The 20,118-nt window shown below is 37.5% G+C and overlaps 1 protein-coding gene across 2 annotated transcripts in view; it reads right to left on the bottom strand.

Moving 5' to 3' along the window:
* Positions 1-3,491: 3,491 nt before the first annotated feature.
* LOC124788160 (putative sodium-coupled neutral amino acid transporter 7) overlaps positions 3,492-20,118 on the bottom strand; it is a 46,175-nt gene continuing 29,548 nt past the window's right edge. The window contains exons 5-8 of one of the 2 annotated variants that reach the window (XM_047255313.1): positions 18,604-18,754; positions 9,429-9,691; positions 9,125-9,324; positions 3,492-3,739 (exon numbers count right to left, since the gene is read on the bottom strand). In XM_047255313.1, coding sequence (XP_047111269.1) covers positions 3,657-3,739; positions 9,125-9,324; positions 9,429-9,691; positions 18,604-18,754 — 697 coding nt within the window. In that variant the 3' untranslated portion in view covers positions 3,492-3,656. Of the gene's footprint in view, positions 3,740-6,309; positions 9,032-9,124; positions 9,325-9,428; positions 9,692-18,603; positions 18,755-20,118 lie in introns of those variants that run through there. The other variant, XM_047255311.1, reaches the window with a different exon arrangement.

The raw sequence follows: 20,118 nt of genomic DNA, 5'->3' as shown, positions 1-20,118 counted from the left end.
AACCCTACCATGAACACTTACCAAATGAAATCGGGACTAATCTGACCAAGCTACAGTTTTCCAGTCATTTAGGGTCCAACTGATATGGTCACGAGCCCAGGAGAGGTACTGCAGGCAGTGTCATACAGTTAGCAAAGGCACTTGTGTCTCCCATCTGCAGATATACCCCACTAACACCAAATATTGCCACAATGTCCTATCAGATAAGTTCATCATACGTTCCACACTTATTTCTGCAGTTATTTCACACAGTATTCTTTGTCTGTTAGCAATGAGAACTCTACGCAAATGCCACTGCTCTTGGTCACTAAGTGAAGGCTGTAGCCTACTGCATTATCAGTGGTGAGAGGTAATGCCCAAAATTTTGTATTCTCAGTACACTATTTACACTGTAGATCTCTGAACATCAAATTCCCCAATGATTTCCAAAATGGAATGTCCCACGTGTCTAGCTCCAACTACCATTCCATGTTCAAAGTCTTAATTCCCACCGTGCAGCCATAATCACGTCTGATGTCTTTTCACAGGAATCACCAGAGTACAAATGACAGCTCCAGCAATGCACTGCCCTTTCATACCTTGTGTATGCAACACTACTGGACTCAGGTTACACTCCTGGTACTGCCAGGGATTTTTCCTTGATGAGAGGGGACTGGAACAGAGTCCACTCAGCGTCGCGATGCCAACTGAGGAGCTACATCACAAAGAAATAGCTGTTCCAAGGTCTGGGATGCTGATAACAACCAGGAGAACCATGTGCTGACCCCATACTGCATCTAAATGTCGCCATATGGCAGAGGATGACGTGGCAGTCAGTCATCATCATCATGTAGCCTCTAGGCCCGACCATGAAAATTTTTTTTTTCTGTTTTTAGCTTAGATGGAGTATGACAAGAAACACAGAAACAATGAAATCTTAAAATTTCAATTACAGTATTGTTTCAAATACCATGAAGTATCAAAACTTCATAACAGTAAGTAATGACCCTTAGCAAATAAGAAAAACTGAAATTCCTCCCAAAATGAATTGTGCTGGAATCAATCTCAAATTTTAAGTTTGTGCATTGTAACAAAGGGTAATATTGTCGCCTAATAATGTAGTATCAAACCACATCACAAGATGTCAAAACTGCCACGGGCTAGAAACTACTACTCTCTGCCAGTTCTTACTCTTGGATAAAAAGTATTTGTAAAATCCAAGTAACACAAAAGCAAGAACCTGATATTAAAGTACCTGTTGTAGATGCAGTGAGTGGTCAGCACTGGCATGGTTGTTTAATAAGAATGGAGAATATACTGACAACCAAATTTTTTTACAAAGATATGAAAGAAAAAATACCAAGGTGAAAAACCAACATTAGCAAAGAACACTGCAGAAAGTAATACATGACAAGGCAGGGATTTTCAGTAGTTGTGGACAGCTGCTACAAAACTGGAAAAGGACAGTCGCCCTGACAAAGATGTGGGATGCGAAAGAAATTGTCGACCTAAACATGGCATTCACAATGAATACCATACTAGCTACATAAATCAGCTCCAGAATCCACTTTTTAATAAATCCTGTAACTTCAAAGTGTTGCTATCAAACATGGAAATTTGAAGGCTGCTTCCTAATTTTGTGAGAAAGTGCAACTCAACTTTCTTTTTAGTCATTGTCTTCTTCTCAATTATATGAAGGAAATAAAAAGGGTCAGGATTAGACAAATATTTTATTATTGTAAGTACATTAACAAATTTTTCAATTTTCAGATTAGTGTACAAAAATAGGAACTTTACAAAAATATCTAGTTTTCTGTCCTCTTGATATCACATGTAATGAGCGTACAGAATAGCACCACAATGAAGTATTTCTCATGTGTATGCATAATGTAGTACAAGTCTTACAGAATGGAATCTCATGGGGAATTTTTTAACACAAACTTAACATCCTACTATCAACTTCATAACTTTTATAACATTTCTCTCATTACAAGTAGTTCATCACAGAATGTGCACATACTGTCTGGAGAGATGTAGTGTGGCTATAAACAATTGAACAGGCAATAAAGATTCAGTTTCCATCAATACATAACAAAATATTTTTACACTAATATGATAAAACAATAGTATCAGTTTCTTTAGCAGTACAGATAAGTATAACTGGTAAAAAAGGTATCCATAACTGGATACTTTGCACCTTTCTACATTTTATAACTAATGACATAAAATTTGAATTGATAACTTTGCAGTTATGTTTAACTGTGCTTCTGAGTCTCTGTCTTGAGGTACGTACTCAACTTTCTGAAACAGTAGTTTTATATTGGTGACCCCCTATCGTTGTAAACTAAATCATACACAGACATTTCATTTACTAATTTGACAATCTAGTGGGCCATCAAATAAAACACACTGCAGTATAGAATAAAGTACTTAATTAGACTAAAGATAACAAAATATTGGTATTCGTTGCTTAAATGACAACTAAGAAAATGCTATGACATTCTTTTGGTAAGAACGATAAAAAGCTACAATGGAAAAACTACAGAAAAACTACAGCACAAGTCATTTTAAACCTCAGGTGAAAACCACCCATTTTACAGGATGAACAGGAACAAAGAGCAATGGATGGAGAACAACAAATATTGAAATCCTATGATGATTATAAAATACTGTCAGAAAAAAGGTAACTGATATGTCACAGAGCTGCAATAATAAATGGTGATACGATGGCTTTTAGGAAAATATTATGTAGCTAGCTGGCAACAGGTAGCCACAAAAAGGATGGAAAACATTCTCAAAACAAAAGAAAACTATCAAAACAGGTAAGTTGAAGTAACACAATCAAAAAAATTATATAACAAATGGAAAGATTAACAAATGATACATAATAATAAAACAATTGGAGGATGCTGGTAGAAAGAAACAGCCTCAGCCAGCTGAAGGACTCCTTCGGAAGTCTTCTAAAGCAGTGCAACACGCCACATTATTCCCACAGGAGTACTACAGTGTCTTAACAACTATGTCACCTCACATAGATCCAAAAACATATGTTGCGAAAGCTGCAGGCAATGTCTTACTTTGCAGTCTGCGTACAATATTTTTCTATGTTAAACTAGACCTATTACTCAGCAAAGATTTCATTTATTTCATCCTTGTTAGGGTTCACAAACTGGCTTGATATTATGGCTATAAATCCTGGAAACAACACAGCAGAGTACCTCAAGGTGACCACCAACTCCAACCTGCTTTTCTACTGAAGTATTTGTATAGAAATGAAACTGAAATGTGGTGCCACAGAAGAATGCTGAAGATTAGATGTGTTGATCACCTAAGTACTGAGGATTACTGAATACAACTGGAGAGAAAAGAAATTTGTGACACAACCTGACAAGAAGGGATTGGTTGATAGGACACATTCTGAGACATCAATGGATCACCAATTTAGTCTTTGAGGGAAGTGTGAGGGGTAAAAATTGTAGAGGGTGACCAAGAGATGAATACAGAACGCAGATTCAGAAGGATGAAGGTTGCAGAACTTACTTGGAGATGATGATGATGATGATGATGATGATGATGATAATGATGATTGAACAGGATAGAGTATAATGGAGAGCTGCATCAAAACCAGCCTTTGGACTGAACAACAATAACTATCAGTTCTATAATTAACAGCTGGATCACAGGTGGAGTAAGAGTTTTGTGCCAGGAGATGCACAAAATGTGAGCAACAAAAAATATCCACATCCAAATTCTCCATTTCCTGTAAAAAATATTCCAAAATATTAAGAAGGTAATGAGATATGCAAAAAGAATGCATAATGATGAATACTTACATAGCCTAACAAAAGACATGTTCAACATTATTAAAATGAAACAGAAGAAGAAAAAAAGGCAAAAACACGATGAAAAAATATAACACTAATGTAGTGACGTAACAAGACTGTTACGCCACACGGTAGTAGCCAAAAGAAAGGCACGCTAGACTAATGCTGTAGCCGAGAGTGCACGCATTAAGCAGACGGGCGTGAAGTCTGGAACATAAAAACTTATGAATGAATAAGAAGAAAAGTATTTAGATGCTTTTTACTTATCTTTTATTTAGTTCGTGGAATACATCTCTCTTGAATACTCGTAAGCTATAGGCACTGATACAATTGGCGCCTTGCTAGTTCGTTGCCATTAACTTAGCTGATGGCTATTATGTCTCTCGGCTAATGAGAGAGAAAGGCTTCATACAACTGGGCGATAGCTAGGTTCGCGTACAACTGGTCGGTAGCTAGGCTCTCGTACAACTGGGGGTCGAGTCCTCTCTCGTATCACGAGACCTGCCTTGGTGGTGGCGCTAGGTCTGCGATCACAGTGGCGACACGCGGGTCCGACATGTACTACATGGACCGCGGCCGATTTAAGCTACCACCTAGCAGTGTGGTGTCTGGCGGTGACACCACAACTAACACAAGAAAACAATGTGAAAACCCCCCCTCTCCACTCCCACCCCCTCAGAAATAGTAAACACTTCTAACAACGTTTTGTAGGTGCTTCAGATGAGACTAACATTTCTATCTCAGATCGATGCAAATTTGTTTAAAAGCTTGGTATGTATCAAGACTGATTTTTTCAAACTTTTGCCTACAACATACAGCGAAAGCTGCAAGATCCTCACTTGACCTAAGAAGAAATATGTCATTAGCAAAACTATTGGAAGGCAAAATTAAAATGTTGTAATTGTTTTTCAAGACCCCTACAACTGCTTAATAAAATTAAATGTGACTGTAATAACATATATCTGTAAAGCATTAAAATTTTGCATCAACATGGAACACAAAACGAATTCATTTCTGGCAGAAGATGAGCAGTGTGTAGAAAGAAGTGACTGGGCACTCTGCACATCAAAATGTGAAACTGCAAAAACCAATACAAATGATCCTACTGTCTTCCCAACTATCATTCAAAAGTAATTAGCTGATGAGCAGTTAGCTGGTAGGGTTTCTCCTGGAAACAACTTACTGAGCACAGCACTGGGAAGAGATCACAAAGAAAGATACTTTTGATGTCATCACTGAGCCGTAACCAGTGAAGTGTGCAAGAACCAAAATATTTTGTTGCTTTTGACTGCATTTTCTGATCACAGAATACACTCACGCCAAACGTGAACTTACAACTGCCACACAAGTGAATACTAGTAATACTTGTCACATAACATAAAATGTTTTCTTATACTTTTCTTAATTTTAATTGGGTTCAATTGTTGTTTCTGTTCTGATGAGTACAAGCTGTACTGAACTGCAAGTGGTACATTAGTGTACCTTTTTAATATTTAACAGTGCTGGTAGGGTGATAGTGAAAACACTGTGCATTCCATCAAAGATACGGTGAATTATCTGTAGCGAAGTTGCATGGGGCAGCCACTGCGACAGGCCCACCACTGCACAGTCAGTGTTTTCAGAACTTTTCCCATCGTGAGCCTAGCCTCAGCAGAGGAGAACTTTTTATGCAGAGGTTTCTTTGTTATTTAGCATTTTAAGGCCAAGTAAAGCATGAATAGTCACATACACTGTCATGACAGCAAAATTTTGGTCCAAGAGAATCACAATGTTAAAGGTTACCACACAAATGCTACAAGATGATGAAATGAAACACAAATAAGAATACTCAACACAAAACAAGCACCTGTTGTAGATCAATGTCTCAAATAACGAGGAAGTACAAGCAATAGAGAAATTTCAAAAAATCTACACATATTGGTGATATTATTACAGTAATATTACAGACGATGGATTACAACTGATAGAACTACTGACAGAACTTATTTGACTGTTCACTCGATGACATTTTTTCTTGGCGTAGTGAAAACTTCCAGGGTACTTCAAATTTTCATAAAACATGATGGCCAACATAAATAACTGCAGCCCCACTATAATTTCCTGTTCCTTTCCCAAACAGGTAGAGAAAATTATCTACAGCAAACTTAGAGAATTTATACATAAAAGTTATGAAATAAAAAACACAAATTCAGCTAATCTTGTTTTCTGACCATTCAACCCTATGACCACAGAGCTGCAGCCATACGATTCCTTAATGCAGAGAGTGAGTGAGAATTTTCTCAATTTGGTATTTTAATGTAAGTATGAACACACAGAAATTTACATATGTATGAGTGATGGGTTTGAATATAATAGGGAAACATTCCACGCGGGAAAAATATATTTATAAACAAAGATGATGTGACTTACCATATGAAAGTGCTGGCATTCCAATCCCGGGATTGGAATGACTCCTTACCCTCTCCCTTAAAACCTGCATCCTTTCGTCTTTCCCTCTCCTTCCCTCTTTCCTGACGAAGCAACCATTGGTTGCGAAAGCTAGAATTTTGTGTGTATGTATGTGTCTGTTTGTGTTTCTATCGACCTACCAGCGCTTTCGTATGGTAAGTCACATCATCTTTGTTTTTGAGTGATGGGTTTTATAGACTATCTCATCTTAAGTCTATGTGCATCCACCTAGTACATAAACAGTCTTTTCCAGTATCACATGGCCAAGCTGCCTGTGTAGATAAGGGGACGAATGAAAATAAAATACAAAATCAATGAAAGCAGGAACGGCAGTTTAAATTTGCCAGCTGTCTTGGCCATACTTCCTCTGCTTAGTTGTAGACCAGATATCACTGAAGCCAAAGTCACTAGAGCATAATTTTACACTGGCACTCTACTATGAAAGCAGAAACAAATTATCTTTGTTGAATAAATTTCCATCACCAATATCTGACTAGCAATGGATGAGAAGTAACGCGAAATGAATTTCCATATCACATTTTGCTCCCATCTCATGTTCTGTATTCTAACATTCCCTGCAGTATCTCAGAGGAATGGCATTGATGGTTATCTGTCCCAGTAATAACGACTTAAGCTCTGCAGCCTTACAAGCACTCTTCAAGAATAGTGCATTATGAGCAGATACCTGGTTTCGCACTCTTCCGCATCTATCTTCAGCATCAAAAACACAAAAAATAATGCTAATCTCTACGAATAATCTCATGGCTGCCTACAGTAACAGTTATACTTCATACATCTAAAACATAAGGCATCAATATGACGTCAACAAGATGGGCTTGCACCATGCTGTAAGCCACACAAAGTCTGTGGTAAGTAGGGATAAAGATTTTAAATGGTAACTTCCATGTTCACAATCATGTCCTCCACCAAGAAGACCAGAGTGTTATAGAACAATTATCTCATTCTTGTTCACATTGTCCTAATGTAGTGAGACAAGTTTCTAGTCAAAAAGAGGTTACTAAAATCCAGAATCATCCCTTTTAACTTTAATGGGAAGAAAAGAAAAAAGAAAGAAAGAAAGAAAAGTTGGCATCACTCTGGGAAACTACTGCCGTGGCACACACACAAAACATACATACAATAAAGGGCAACAATGCACCCGAGAGTCAACAAAAAACTACTCTCCACACCAACAGTATCAGTCTATTAACAGAAACTAATGAATGTAGTGGATCACCATCTATCAAAAGAAAAAAAAAATATGTATAAAATTCCCTGGCTAGTAAAACACCATGCCATCAAAGATGTATATGTCAGTCTTAAAACCCAGAAAAATCTGCCTATTATTGTACAAATTTTCATAAAGCTTTTTGACTTCCTTTTATGCAACATTTTTGCAGCTAAAATATGCTCCCTCAGATTGTGTACTTGATAAAAATAAAAAATAAAAAATAGTGCTCACATTAACACAGTGTCCACCAGAAGCACAAATTATGAAAGTTTATCAAGGACTCTTCTTTCAGTTTAATTTAAATTAGTGTGAACTAATCCACATAGTTCTCTCATTTATAACAAACTGGTTTAGAAACTAATCTGCAAAGTTACTAATTACAGAGTAGTTATCATCATCATCGTCATGCACAGTTATCTGCCACGGACACAGCCTGCCTAGACCAATCCTTGCCACCATCTCCAATCTTCCTGTCACCTCTCTGTCACTAGTCTGGCTCACTCTTCTCTCTTCAGGATGATTTCTGCCATTCCTTTTAGCCATTTGTTCTTTGGTCTCCCTACTGGTCTCCTGCCTTGGCCTCCCTACTGGTCTCCTGCCCTTTATCTTTCTCACACTCATCTTCTCAGGCATCTTTGCTACCTTCATTCTCTTCAAATGCCCATGGTCACACCATTTTAAGCTTTTCTCCTCAATCTTCTCTTATACCTTGTGGTATCTCCCCAACCCTTTCATACATCATCTTTGAAGACTACTGAAACAGTTCTGTCAGACGTACAGCAAAACTACCTCCCTCTGAATATTACTACCAGTCTCATTAATTTAAAAATAGTATTTACATTTTAAGTAATAAATAGAATTGTCCTCATCACGCTTTCTATGTAAAAAAGATAATTTGTAGAATAAGGATAAATTTAAAAAGTGGAAATCTACATCGCAGACTCAAAATATCATTTAAAATAGCATAGAAGGTACTGTCATTCACAAGGCATGACTGAAATCATGATTCGTCATTTATCCTCCATGCACTTTTGATATCATCAAATGTATGCAATGTAAACTATCTAGGTGGCTACTCCATTCTAGAGTTTCCCTGAGCATCACGACCAGTCTAAATTTACTGAAGCAATATGTGCACATTCTGTAAATTTATCAAATTAATTAACTTAGTATTTTAAAATTACAACAAAATCTGGAAGCAATATATATGAATCACATTTTATGATCAAGCAGTCAAAAGTTTTCAGAGATCATTAATGAAACTTTTAATAAGCACAATGTTGTCTTAACCAGATAAATAGGAATGTATAAATAAATAACAGATGTTTCCTACACCAGTGCTTGAGGGCACACACATGCACTGGCTACACACACAGTCTGATAGGTGATTGGTCTTTTTCTGAGAATCTTTCAATTGCCTGCACTAGGACTACCCCAAATACAAATGTCCCAGTCAGTATATACAACACAGACAAAAATACATAAAACCTATCTTTATTTAAAACAATAAGTGGATCTTTATGTAATGTCGACTGCATCCAGCATATACCTGTCAAAAAAAGAAAAAGCGAGAGAGAAATAAGTACGGCATTAGGTCTTATCATAAGTCAAAGACAGTTGTACTATAAATATTTGTTATTACCTGGGAAAACAAATATGAAAATAGCTGCAAGACTTCCCAGACAATCTATCACAATTCCCATATCAGGGATGAGCACTGCTAAGAGCAATGTTAATATAAACCATGTTGTTGCTATTACAACTCGTCTCATTGGTTCTTTCACTGCAATATCGGCCTGACTGTTGTAGAAAAATGTACACCATATTTTGTTTACTGCCTCCCTACGAAAAAGAAAGAAAAACTTAGCCCCTTTTCATTTACCAGTTTTATGCTCATATTATGTATTAACCATGAGTACATTCCACAGCTAAAACAGTAACAGTACCTTCCACAGAATAGTAGTATTGGATAGGTTGTGTATGTCTTTATAGCAATAGCTGTAATACCAATCAGGACAGATGGATGGTATCCCGAATAAGACTCCAGAATATCACTTGTGACATCGGCACCAAATGTCAGGTATCCAAATGTTCCAGCAAGAGTGTATGACAGCATACAAATAAAGACAGCTGCTCCACAACATATTGAAAAATTAAATATGGTGCGTTCATGGAGGCAGGAATAAATTGGTATCACACTGACATGACACTGAAAAAGATATGTAAAAAAATAAATGACATCACCAGCAGGTGCATATTAACTTAGTTCTGCCACCCAACCTACAAATGTAAATTTTGGTATTTAATAGTAATTACAAAGATAAGAAGATACCCTGCAAGAAATACAATAAGCTTTAGAATTAGGTGGGGAAAAAATGACACTTCTACAGTACAATAAGTGAAACAGAATTATTTTGAGCATCACAGAATGAGACAGAAGTACCAAAAAATTAAAAAATTCTTCATGCAATTTCACTAGAAAATATTTTATAAGGAACAGAAGAAAATATCGATTCACAAAAAGTCATCATCTGCAGTTTCCTTTCAACAATATCAATGATAAAGAATGTAAAAAAATATGATGAAAATCAGGCTTATGCTTAGCTATTAGCCCACAACTAGAATGAGAGCTACAGACTTAAAGCTGTGCCCTCGTCAGGCATGGTAATTCTCACCATCTTTTTCAATGTCCGAGGTCTGATTCTCATCTAATTCCTCAACAGTGACATGAACTGTGAGACACACTGTAGCCTATGCATGTCCATCAGGAGCAAATGGCCTGGGCTGCTCATGGAGGGAATGATTCTGTTCCACAATAACATGCGTCCACACACCTCTGAGGTCACAGAAAGTCTAATGGCCAAAGTTCAAGCAGCAGCAGCCTGGATATGTCACCCTGTGACTTCCATATGTTTGGTCCACTAAAGTAAATCTCAAAGGGAATTGCGTGACTGGGACAATGAAATGAAGGACGTAGTAGAGAACTGGCTCGCATCACAGCCATAGGAATTTTAAGAACAGGGAGTCCTTCCCTCGTGAAATAGTGGAATAGTTGCGCTCAGGCTGCTGGTGATAACCTCTTCTTTCCAACACCTCTCATAAAACTGCAACTCTTTCCTTCACCTTTATAACAAGAAGTGTCCTCTCGCATCTGATAACTGGAGGAATTAGACTTCTTTGTGTCACAAAATCCTACCAGTTTACCTTTTAAAGCTAGAAGGACTTCACTTGTCAATCTGACTGGTGAGCATTTTTTAACACTTAATAAATAGTATATGTTCTAATTTACAGGGTTTATACTTCAGACTTCATGTATTTTCTCATCCACAGAAACTATAAACCACCAAACATCTATTAGGAAAACAGAATAAATTATAAACATTTTTACCTTAAAGGAGCAGTCAGTCATTTTGATAGGTGAAGTATTTTTTTACGTTTTGTGTATCTAAAGGATTTTTAAATCCACTTAGCTTATTTCATTGTGACGATCTCGTTCCATCTTTTTCCTTCCATTTTCCTCTATTCAGAGGAAACGTGGTCGCCGTTCTCTATAGAAATTTAGTGCACATTATTATGGCACATCAGTCTTACTATTCGACGTAGAATTACTGAATTACTTGAACAGTTTACCAGAAGAAGATTCTGAAGGAGAAGATTTTTTGAATCTGACGAGTTGGATCAAAGAAACAAAGATGACATGCAATATAAGTCTCACAAAACAGAACAAGGCAAATCATGAGAGTTGGAACATGAATATTCAGAACCTACAGAACAACATACAAAAAAATAATGATGATGGCTTATGAGTGACAGTGCTACACAGCAAGATCATCAGTGCCCAACATACAAATAATCCAGTGCTTACAGGTTCAATTCCAGTTGTGCCAGAAATTCTTACTCCCAGCTGACGAAGAAAGGGAAAGAATTGCATCCAACTCAGCATCTGGAAGCTGAAAGTGAAGAGCCTGCAGTCAATAAAAGTGTGGACTAATTGCACTGACCACACACTTGGAAGATTAGGTCAACATAACATGTTGGCGGAAACTCCAAGACCAATGTCTAATGCTAAGAAGCAAATTTCTGTAAAATAATTATAATCTTCCTAGCCTTATACATAAGAGCTTTGCACAACCGCTCAAAAGTATCGTGCTCCTAAAATAGCATGAACAGCTCTGATTTATTTTATGAGCATAACACGATGTCATAAGAGCAACAATGTACATGACATAATCTATGACTAAAAAATCATCCATAAAGTAAGTTATAATATGCCTAGTATATCTACAGATATGACTTATTCATACATCAAAATCACAAGTGTCACTAATATATCCACTGTATGATACTTCCGCTTTAGATACTTGAAAATGGCTGAAATTGTACAATCGCACATGAAATAAAGAGAATGGCAGCTGAAGGCATCAAGAAATCTTTCAAAAAATTCATCGCACTGAAACATCTTGTCACAGAGAGTTACATGTATGCTGGTTAGTGTTGAGAGAGTATAATATTCTACAAAACATAAAAACATTTACAGAAATTAGAGCCTGAGAAGTTCTCCAGGATGACACAGGCTACTTGATATTGCCCACTTAGAAGCTGCCGCAGTCGTTGTATATGTACATGGAGCATTTGGAGGAAAGAAATTCCTCCTCAAACTTCTATAGTCTCAAGTGTGTAGACTGCATTTTTTCCTCACATTATGGGACGAAAGAACTCACGGCAGTCAGGCAGTTTTTAAGATCTGATGACGATCATATTTTGCTGAAAGACTCAAGACCAGTAGCTTTGCAACAGCTATCCCACCCTGGAATACATTGGAGGACAACTGTATCCAGAACTGTAAATGAGATGCATTTATAATATTAGATGAGCAGTTCTATCTTGCCGAGTAAATGAACCAAGAGAACACAACCATAAGGGGTACACTGAATACAACCCTAAAAGAAGTTCCTCCAGCAGCAATGTCCACTGCTAGATCTTTGTATCATACACTCTTATATAAATCTGGTGACAACAACTACACCCTATCAGTGGAAGACCACAAAAATTATTGTCCTACTGAGCACAATGCGCCTCCCAGTTGCAGTGGACCAAGAAACACAGAAGACATTCCCTGGAACTGTGAGCTGCTACAATTCCACTGATATTCTGGACCTGATATCTCATCTGTACACTGTCAAGTCTGGCTGTTGCAGATGGCCTATGCACATTTTTTTCTAAATATGCTAGACCTCGTTGGAATAAATGCCCTTACCCTTTACAGAGAGACAATAGGAGAGGAAGTTACCCTGCGAATGTTTCTTTTCAAATTAGCAAGACTCTCTTCTGCTTATGCACAGTGAAGGAAAAGGTCTGGTCATACATTCATTGTGACCACTGAAATATACAAGGTACCAGTACAAAAGACCTGCCAGATAGCAAGATGAAAAAAAAAGAAACTATGTGTGCAGTAAAAGCAATTTGTATGAGGTCCATGTGCTGGAAGTGTTCAGTACGTGTGTGCAAAGCATTTTGACAAAGGTGGTGGCTTTAATTGAAAATGTGCCACACAGGAAAAAAAGTTATTTTTTAGTAATTGCTATAAACAGAAAGAAAAATGGACATATCATATGTCTGCCTGTGTCTGTATACGTGCGGATGGATGTGTGTGTGTGTGTGTGTGTGTGTGTGTGTGTGTGAGCGCGAGTGTATACCTGTCCTTTTCTCCCCCTAAGGTAAGTCTTTCCGCTCCCGGGACTGGAATGACTCCTTACCCTCTCCCTTAAAACCCACATCCTTTCGTCTTTCCCTCTCCTTCCCTCTTTCCTGATGAAGCAACCTTGGGCTGCGAAAGCTTGAAATTTGAGTGTGTGTTTTTTATTGTGTCTATCTACCAGTGCTTTTTCATTTGGTAAGTCACAGCACCTTTGTTTTTTATATATATTTTTCCCACGTGGAATGTTTTCTTCTATTACATTTTATAATTACACGTTCTTTTCCATTTGTAAGTTAGTTTGAATGAATATTTAGTTAAATATAGTTTCCATAGAAAAATCTAAACATAACACATTGGTAGGGTAAGCAGAATACACTAGTGGCATTTAAAGACATTGTACTGAATTAATGTAATTGAAAAGAAAAAAAAGAAAGAAAGGAAACAGCACCAGTCAAAATGACCGGAATTGCTCCTAAGCCAGTTATCCTAGTGTGAAGCTCCATGATTCCCACAGCTGAAGTACTATAAGTGGTAGTCAAAGTTTCAATTACCACCTTAAAAAAAGTCATGTAGTTAATTTTAGGTTTGTTTGTGTATACATGCCTGCAGCTCAGGTATACATTGAAATCTTCATGCCACAGTACTCTAGCTTGCCACTGGAAGGAACAAAATAAAATGACACAATCCACTGGCAAAGTGGAGAACTGTGTCTCAATCCATTGCATGTGGCAGAGGAACTGTCACGTTTGGATGAGATCTTTAGCCATCAGCACTGGCCTGACACAGCTGACATGAGCAGGTCCATCAGATGACTGAAGTGAGACTTGACATGTTACTTTGGTAACAAGATACTGGGAATATTTTTATTTCTATCTTTATCTTGTACTTTTTATATTTAATAGTAACACATTTTGTCTTTATGTATTTTCAATTCTGGTGATGAGTCATAAGAGTCAAAACTGATAACCCGGTTTAAGTCCAAGCAAATGTGATCAAGACATTGTGAATAAAAAAGTATATACCCGAGTACTAAAGGAAAGCATATTCAACACCAACTTCAAAATAAGCTCACAGCAATGTACTGGTATTATTGTAGGGATGTGAAGTTTTAATAATTAGTAAGAATGACAATGACACATAATACTCTAAAGAAAAACATTGTTAAAAAGAATTGGATTTGTAAGCAAGATACAAGGAAATGGAGGCTAGAAAATGAATATTTACTGGAGTTGTGTGAGCACTTTAATGTCTTCACAAGCTAAAACGGGCAATAGTCAGACAATGGTCAAATACACTACTGGCAATTAAAACTGCTACACCAAGAAGAAATGCAGATGATAAACAGGTATTCATTGGACAAATATATTATACTAGAACTGACATGTGATTACATTTTCACGCAGTTTGGGTGCATAAATCCTGAGAAATCAGTACCCAGAACAACCACCTCTGGCCGTAATAATGGCCTTGATACGCCTGGGCACTGAATCAAACAGAGCTTGGATGGCATGCACAGGTACAGCTGCCCTTGCAGCTCCAACACAATACCACAGTTCATCAAGAGTAGTGACTGGTGTATTGTGATGAGCCAGTTGCTCGGCCACCATGACCATACCTTTTCGGTTGGTGAGAGATCTGGAGAACATGCTGGCCAGGGCAACAGTCGACCATTTTCTGTATCCAGAAAGGCCCGTACAGGATCTGCAACATGCGGTCATGCACTAGCCTGCTGAAATGTAGAGTTCCGCAGGGATCAAATTAAGGGTAGAGCCACGGGTTGTAACACATCTGAAATGTAACGTCCACTGTTCAAAGTGCCGTCAATGCGAACAAGAGGTGACCGAGATGTGTAACCAATGGCACCCCATAGCATCACGCCAGGTGACACGCCAGTATGGCAATGATGAATACATGCTTCCAATGTGCATTCACCGCAATGTCGCCAAACATGGATGCTGTAAACAGAACTTGGATTCATCTGAAAAAATGACGTTTTGCCATTCGTGCACTCTGTCATCTTGACTGCTAATGATACGAGGCAGTAGGGATCCAGCACAGAGTTCCGTATTACCCTCCTGAACCCACTGATTCCATATCCTGCTAACAGTCATTAGATCTCGACAACTGCGAGCAGCAATGTCACGATACGATAAACCACAATCGCGATAGGCTACAATCCGACCTTTATCAAAGTCAGAAACGTGATGATATGCATTTCTCCTCCTTACTCGAGGCATCACAACAACGTTTCCCCAGGCAATGCCGGTCAACTGCTGTTAGTGTATGAGAAATCGGTTGGAAACTTTCCTCATGTCAGCATGTTGTAGGTGTCGCCACCGGCACCAACCTTGTGTGAATGCTCTGAAAGGCTAATCATTTGCATACCACAGCATCTTCTTCCTGTCGGTTAAATTTCGCATCTGTAGCATGTCATCTGCGTGGTGTAGCAATTTTCATGGCCAGTAGTGTAGTAAAAATGTCCAAAGATAGACTACCTAATATAGCGTTCTCTAGAAAAACGTAATAGACATGTGGAAGAAGAACTAGGAGTAGATGGTGGGACAACATCTGTGATGATGCAGCAAAGATGAATAGGTTTGTTCTCTCTCTCTCTCTCTCTCTCTCTCTCTCTCTCTCTCTCTCTCTCTCTCTCTCTCGAACAATACAGTTGACACAGTATGTGTCTAATGCAATGCCCAAAAACCTGTTAAAAATTACACACACACACACACACAGAGCTTGAGATTTACAAACACACACTCCAATTCAAGGAGCTGTTGTAGGATCAAGTGATAAGCCTTGTTATTGGAATGGTTGCGGGGATTTATATTCCCTTTTATTGTCATCTTTTATGTTCATTCAACAACAATTAGTAAAAACAAAAAAAGGAAAAAACAAATACTGCTAGTTGGCATCAAAAATATTAATAAATGGGAATGAATAGTTTTCATTCTCCATGTAAAGAAATATAGCAACTGACATCCCCATCTCTTCCATAACTATGAAACAATAAAAGTAATCTGAGATGATGCATGGAAAGACAAAAGTGGATATTCCACATTTACTGTCCAAGACAGCTTTTTCTTTACACACTACCACAGCTCATAAAAATTTCTTTCCTGCAACATCTTTGACCATCATAAAACCATTTCGTAACACCTCAGATTATGTGCTATTATTCCTCAGAATCCTCAGAATAACACTATTTCAATCATTAATGGCTTGACAGGCAAGAAGTCAATCATTAGTTCACAGTTGTGGGTAAGAAATTTCCATACACACTGTATCAGCACCAGTTGCGACCATTCACTCTGTCTAACATTAAGCCTGACATTAATTACAATATTTTTTCTTTCTTTGGTCTTGTTTTATGAGTTATGTGTATACAGCTATTCCACTGACTATTATTCAAAACAGAATTTCCAGATTGCTGATGACAACAGGCCAATTAATTTGCTTTAAAATGATTTCAATGAAAAGATATCCATAATTTAAGATGTTCCACAAGCATGTGGCTACAGAATTTGGAATGAGCTAATAAGTATTTACAACTGGAGTATTATGGCTCTGATTAAAGCCCTCATGTCTCTCTTCTTAGCAAACATCTTGCTTTTTACAAAAATGTCACATTTCAGAAGTTATTCGTAATTGAAGTTTTCTTCTTCCAGAATGTTTCACTTTTAACTAGTCACTATTTTCATTTCCAAAATTCAGTTACCTAGTTTTGAAGCTCTAATTTTTCTGATTGGAAAACTGCCCACTTCCATTAAGAAAACATGTTAGTGTGTTAAGTATTCAATCTAGAAAATTTCATATTTTAACCTATTTTGGCAGAAATACTGAATTCTGCAGGAGCACATATAGTTTTCAGAATACAGTCCATATAACTTTCTTAATTTTTAAGTTGTTCAACTCCTAGTTAAACCTAATTAAACTTTGATTCTTAATGCCATATCCATTAATTTTACAAGTTACCGGTATTACTCATATGCAGTTTTACAAAGAATTATGCAGGATAATACTTCAGTTGGTCAGTGCCTAACAGTTAAACTGCAAAAATCAAACAATGGAAAATCCAGAATGGAATGTAAAAATGCCAGAGAAGGAAAGTTGCTACTCACCACATAGCGGAGATGCTGAGTCGCGATAGGCACAATAAAAAGATTCACGCACTCATAGCTTTGGGCCATAATGGCCTTTGTCAGCAGCACACACACACACACACACACACACACACACACACACACACACACACACACACACACACACACCTACCTGCACAGTCTCAGAGAGCTGAAACTACACTCAAGTGTAGCTCTCTAAGACTGCAGACGTGTGTGCAAGTTGCATTTGTGTGAGTGTGTGTGTGTGTGTGTGTGTGTGTGTGTGTGTGTGTGTGTGTGTGTGTGCGTGGGTGTATGTGTGTGTACTGCTGACAAAGGGCTTAATGGCCGAAAGCTATGAGTGTGTGAATCTTTTTATTGTGCCTGTCGCAACTCAGCATCTCTGCTATATGGTGGGTAGCAACTTTCCTTCTCTGCTATAGTTAAACTGCAAACATTTATATAAATATCTTTTGTGGAATTCTTTGAATCAGTCTGTGCCTTGCTTTCATTGTAACAGCCCAGTGATCAACTTTTCTGTTAGGCATCATTTGTTGCAGTATCTTCATTTGGGCACTAGCATTTTTATTCTTTGTGAACTCCTTTAGGTCTGTCTGAGGGCAGCTATTATTTTGCGAAGATCATTTAAGTCCTGATCAGCTATCTAAATGTGAACAACTCCATATCATTATTGAACAGCTGATTGTCTATGGTCAAACAAATGATAAACACTTCAGTTTCAATCATTTTTGTTAATATTATTCAGTCCATAATTTCCTGTGATGAATGTACTGTATAAATTATCATATACCGACTGAGCATTATAATAATTATTGTGTTAACAAATGTGGGAAAGTATCAAGCTAACTGCTGTAGCATTGCATTCATCATTTCAAACTTGTCATTAATCCAGATTTTGTCAAGACACCAAAAACTAGAAGACCAGCTAACAAGGTCTAGCGTAGCAAATAGGTTAGTCAGACAGCATGGCATGGAAAATTTCAAGACATTGCAGTGACATTATTGACCTCATACTTCATAGCCAATGGTTACTAACCTCCATTTGTATGGATATCAAGCAGTAAGAAATGTAGCAATGTGGCCAGACAGAATTCTCTACTTTCATATTTTACACAAACAGCCTCTCTCATCAAGAGCGATAAATTTGAGCAAACCTAGTAGGTCTGAAGTGAATGAGTGCTGTATCTATTTGTTTCATGAAAGTAACAGTAATCTGAAACCACCACCACCACAGATGATGATGGGTCAAGACGCTATGATTGTGTTTAGTATAAAGCAAGTTATATTGTAAATACAAACCTGGTATCCAAAACAAATAACTGGGACCACCAGAAACATATCAGTCCATTCTGTTGGACTAGTTTTAATTGGACCAGGAATAAATTCTCCTGCGAATTTTTGGTACACTATGAGCACCACAACATAAAAGACAGCTCCCACACCCAAATAGCTGCAAAGAATCAAACAAGCATGAAGAATGGTCTCATTTCTAAAATTTCACATTTGAAATAATGCATGAAAAGCATACATTAAAACCTACAATAGGTCTGAAAATAAGTTATACATGATTCACCAGTTTCTCTGTCATAAATAAAAGCTCTGGAACATATGTAACCTCATCCATGACTGATATTGGAACAACTACAACTGGATAATAATGTCATGCCCCCCCCCCCCCCCCCCACCTCCCACTGAACATTTACATTTATCCCCAAAGAATTAGAATTTTTTAATTTTGGATGACAGCATCCATTTAATTTACAAATTTCATTGAGTTGTTGGCAGAATGATAATCAAATATGCTTTACATCTTTTATTAACATTTAAATATCTCTATACTACCTTTGTAGTTCTAAACAAAAAGTATCAACCATGTAAGATGATATCTTATCATACCATGAACAGGTATAACGACACAATTCAGAAGAAAATTGTGTACTAGAAGCACACACTATTTACATGGTAAACAAAACTTGCTCTACACAATAATTTTAAATGACAAACATTAGTCAGACTAATTTATAAATGCATGACGAGTGTTTGGCTGCAGCTCAGAGAAAGAGTGCAATACATGCACATACAGGTAACAGTTTTGAGATATGTTTACTGATTTACTTGATCTACAAAACTACACTCATTATAGAGGATAACATTGTAGCAATTGTTGAAAGGAGCATATACCTTCTTGTTATGACAATTATTAAAAACAGACATGCACTGTGAAGACAGCGTATATACAGAGTGATGACATTCACAAAATTTTGGAAAAGGCACCTGTAGCCAGAAACGTGAAACAGTTTCTACAGCACTACGAACTTTCTATGCATTTGGTAAGCGAAACTAAACACCACAATACTGTAGTTTGGAAAACTTTTATTGCTAAAACAGTAAAACACAATCAAATATTGTAAACTGGCATAAATGTTCAATGTAATGACCACCAACTTCTTTACATAACGTGCAGTGACAAACCATGTTTTGTCTGAGTGTGAAATTTCACACTCCCTTCTGAAGTTATCAAATGCTGTAAAGATGCACACAATACATTGTACTCAGAACTGTTTCTACTGTTGTTGGGTACACAAGGCACTTTACATAACCACAGAGGAAAGAGTCAAGAGGAGTGAGGTCAGGGGAGCACACATGCCAAGGGACAGGTGCTCCCTTTTGATTACTCTGAAGTTGTCCGTGAGATATGACCCTCACCCAACAATCAAGGTGCGCTGGAGCACCATCATGCTGAAACCACAAACTAGTGCACAGCTGCAATGAAATGTCCACCAGAAGTTCAGACAAGGTACCTCAAGGTTCAAA

The sequence above is a fragment of the Schistocerca piceifrons genome, chromosome 3, assembly GCF_021461385.2.
Source record: "Schistocerca piceifrons isolate TAMUIC-IGC-003096 chromosome 3, iqSchPice1.1, whole genome shotgun sequence".
NCBI classification, from domain to species: Eukaryota; Metazoa; Arthropoda; class Insecta; order Orthoptera; family Acrididae; genus Schistocerca; species Schistocerca piceifrons.
The sequence above is the reverse complement of the archived record's forward strand: the minus strand, read 5'-3'. Positions and strand labels throughout refer to the sequence as shown.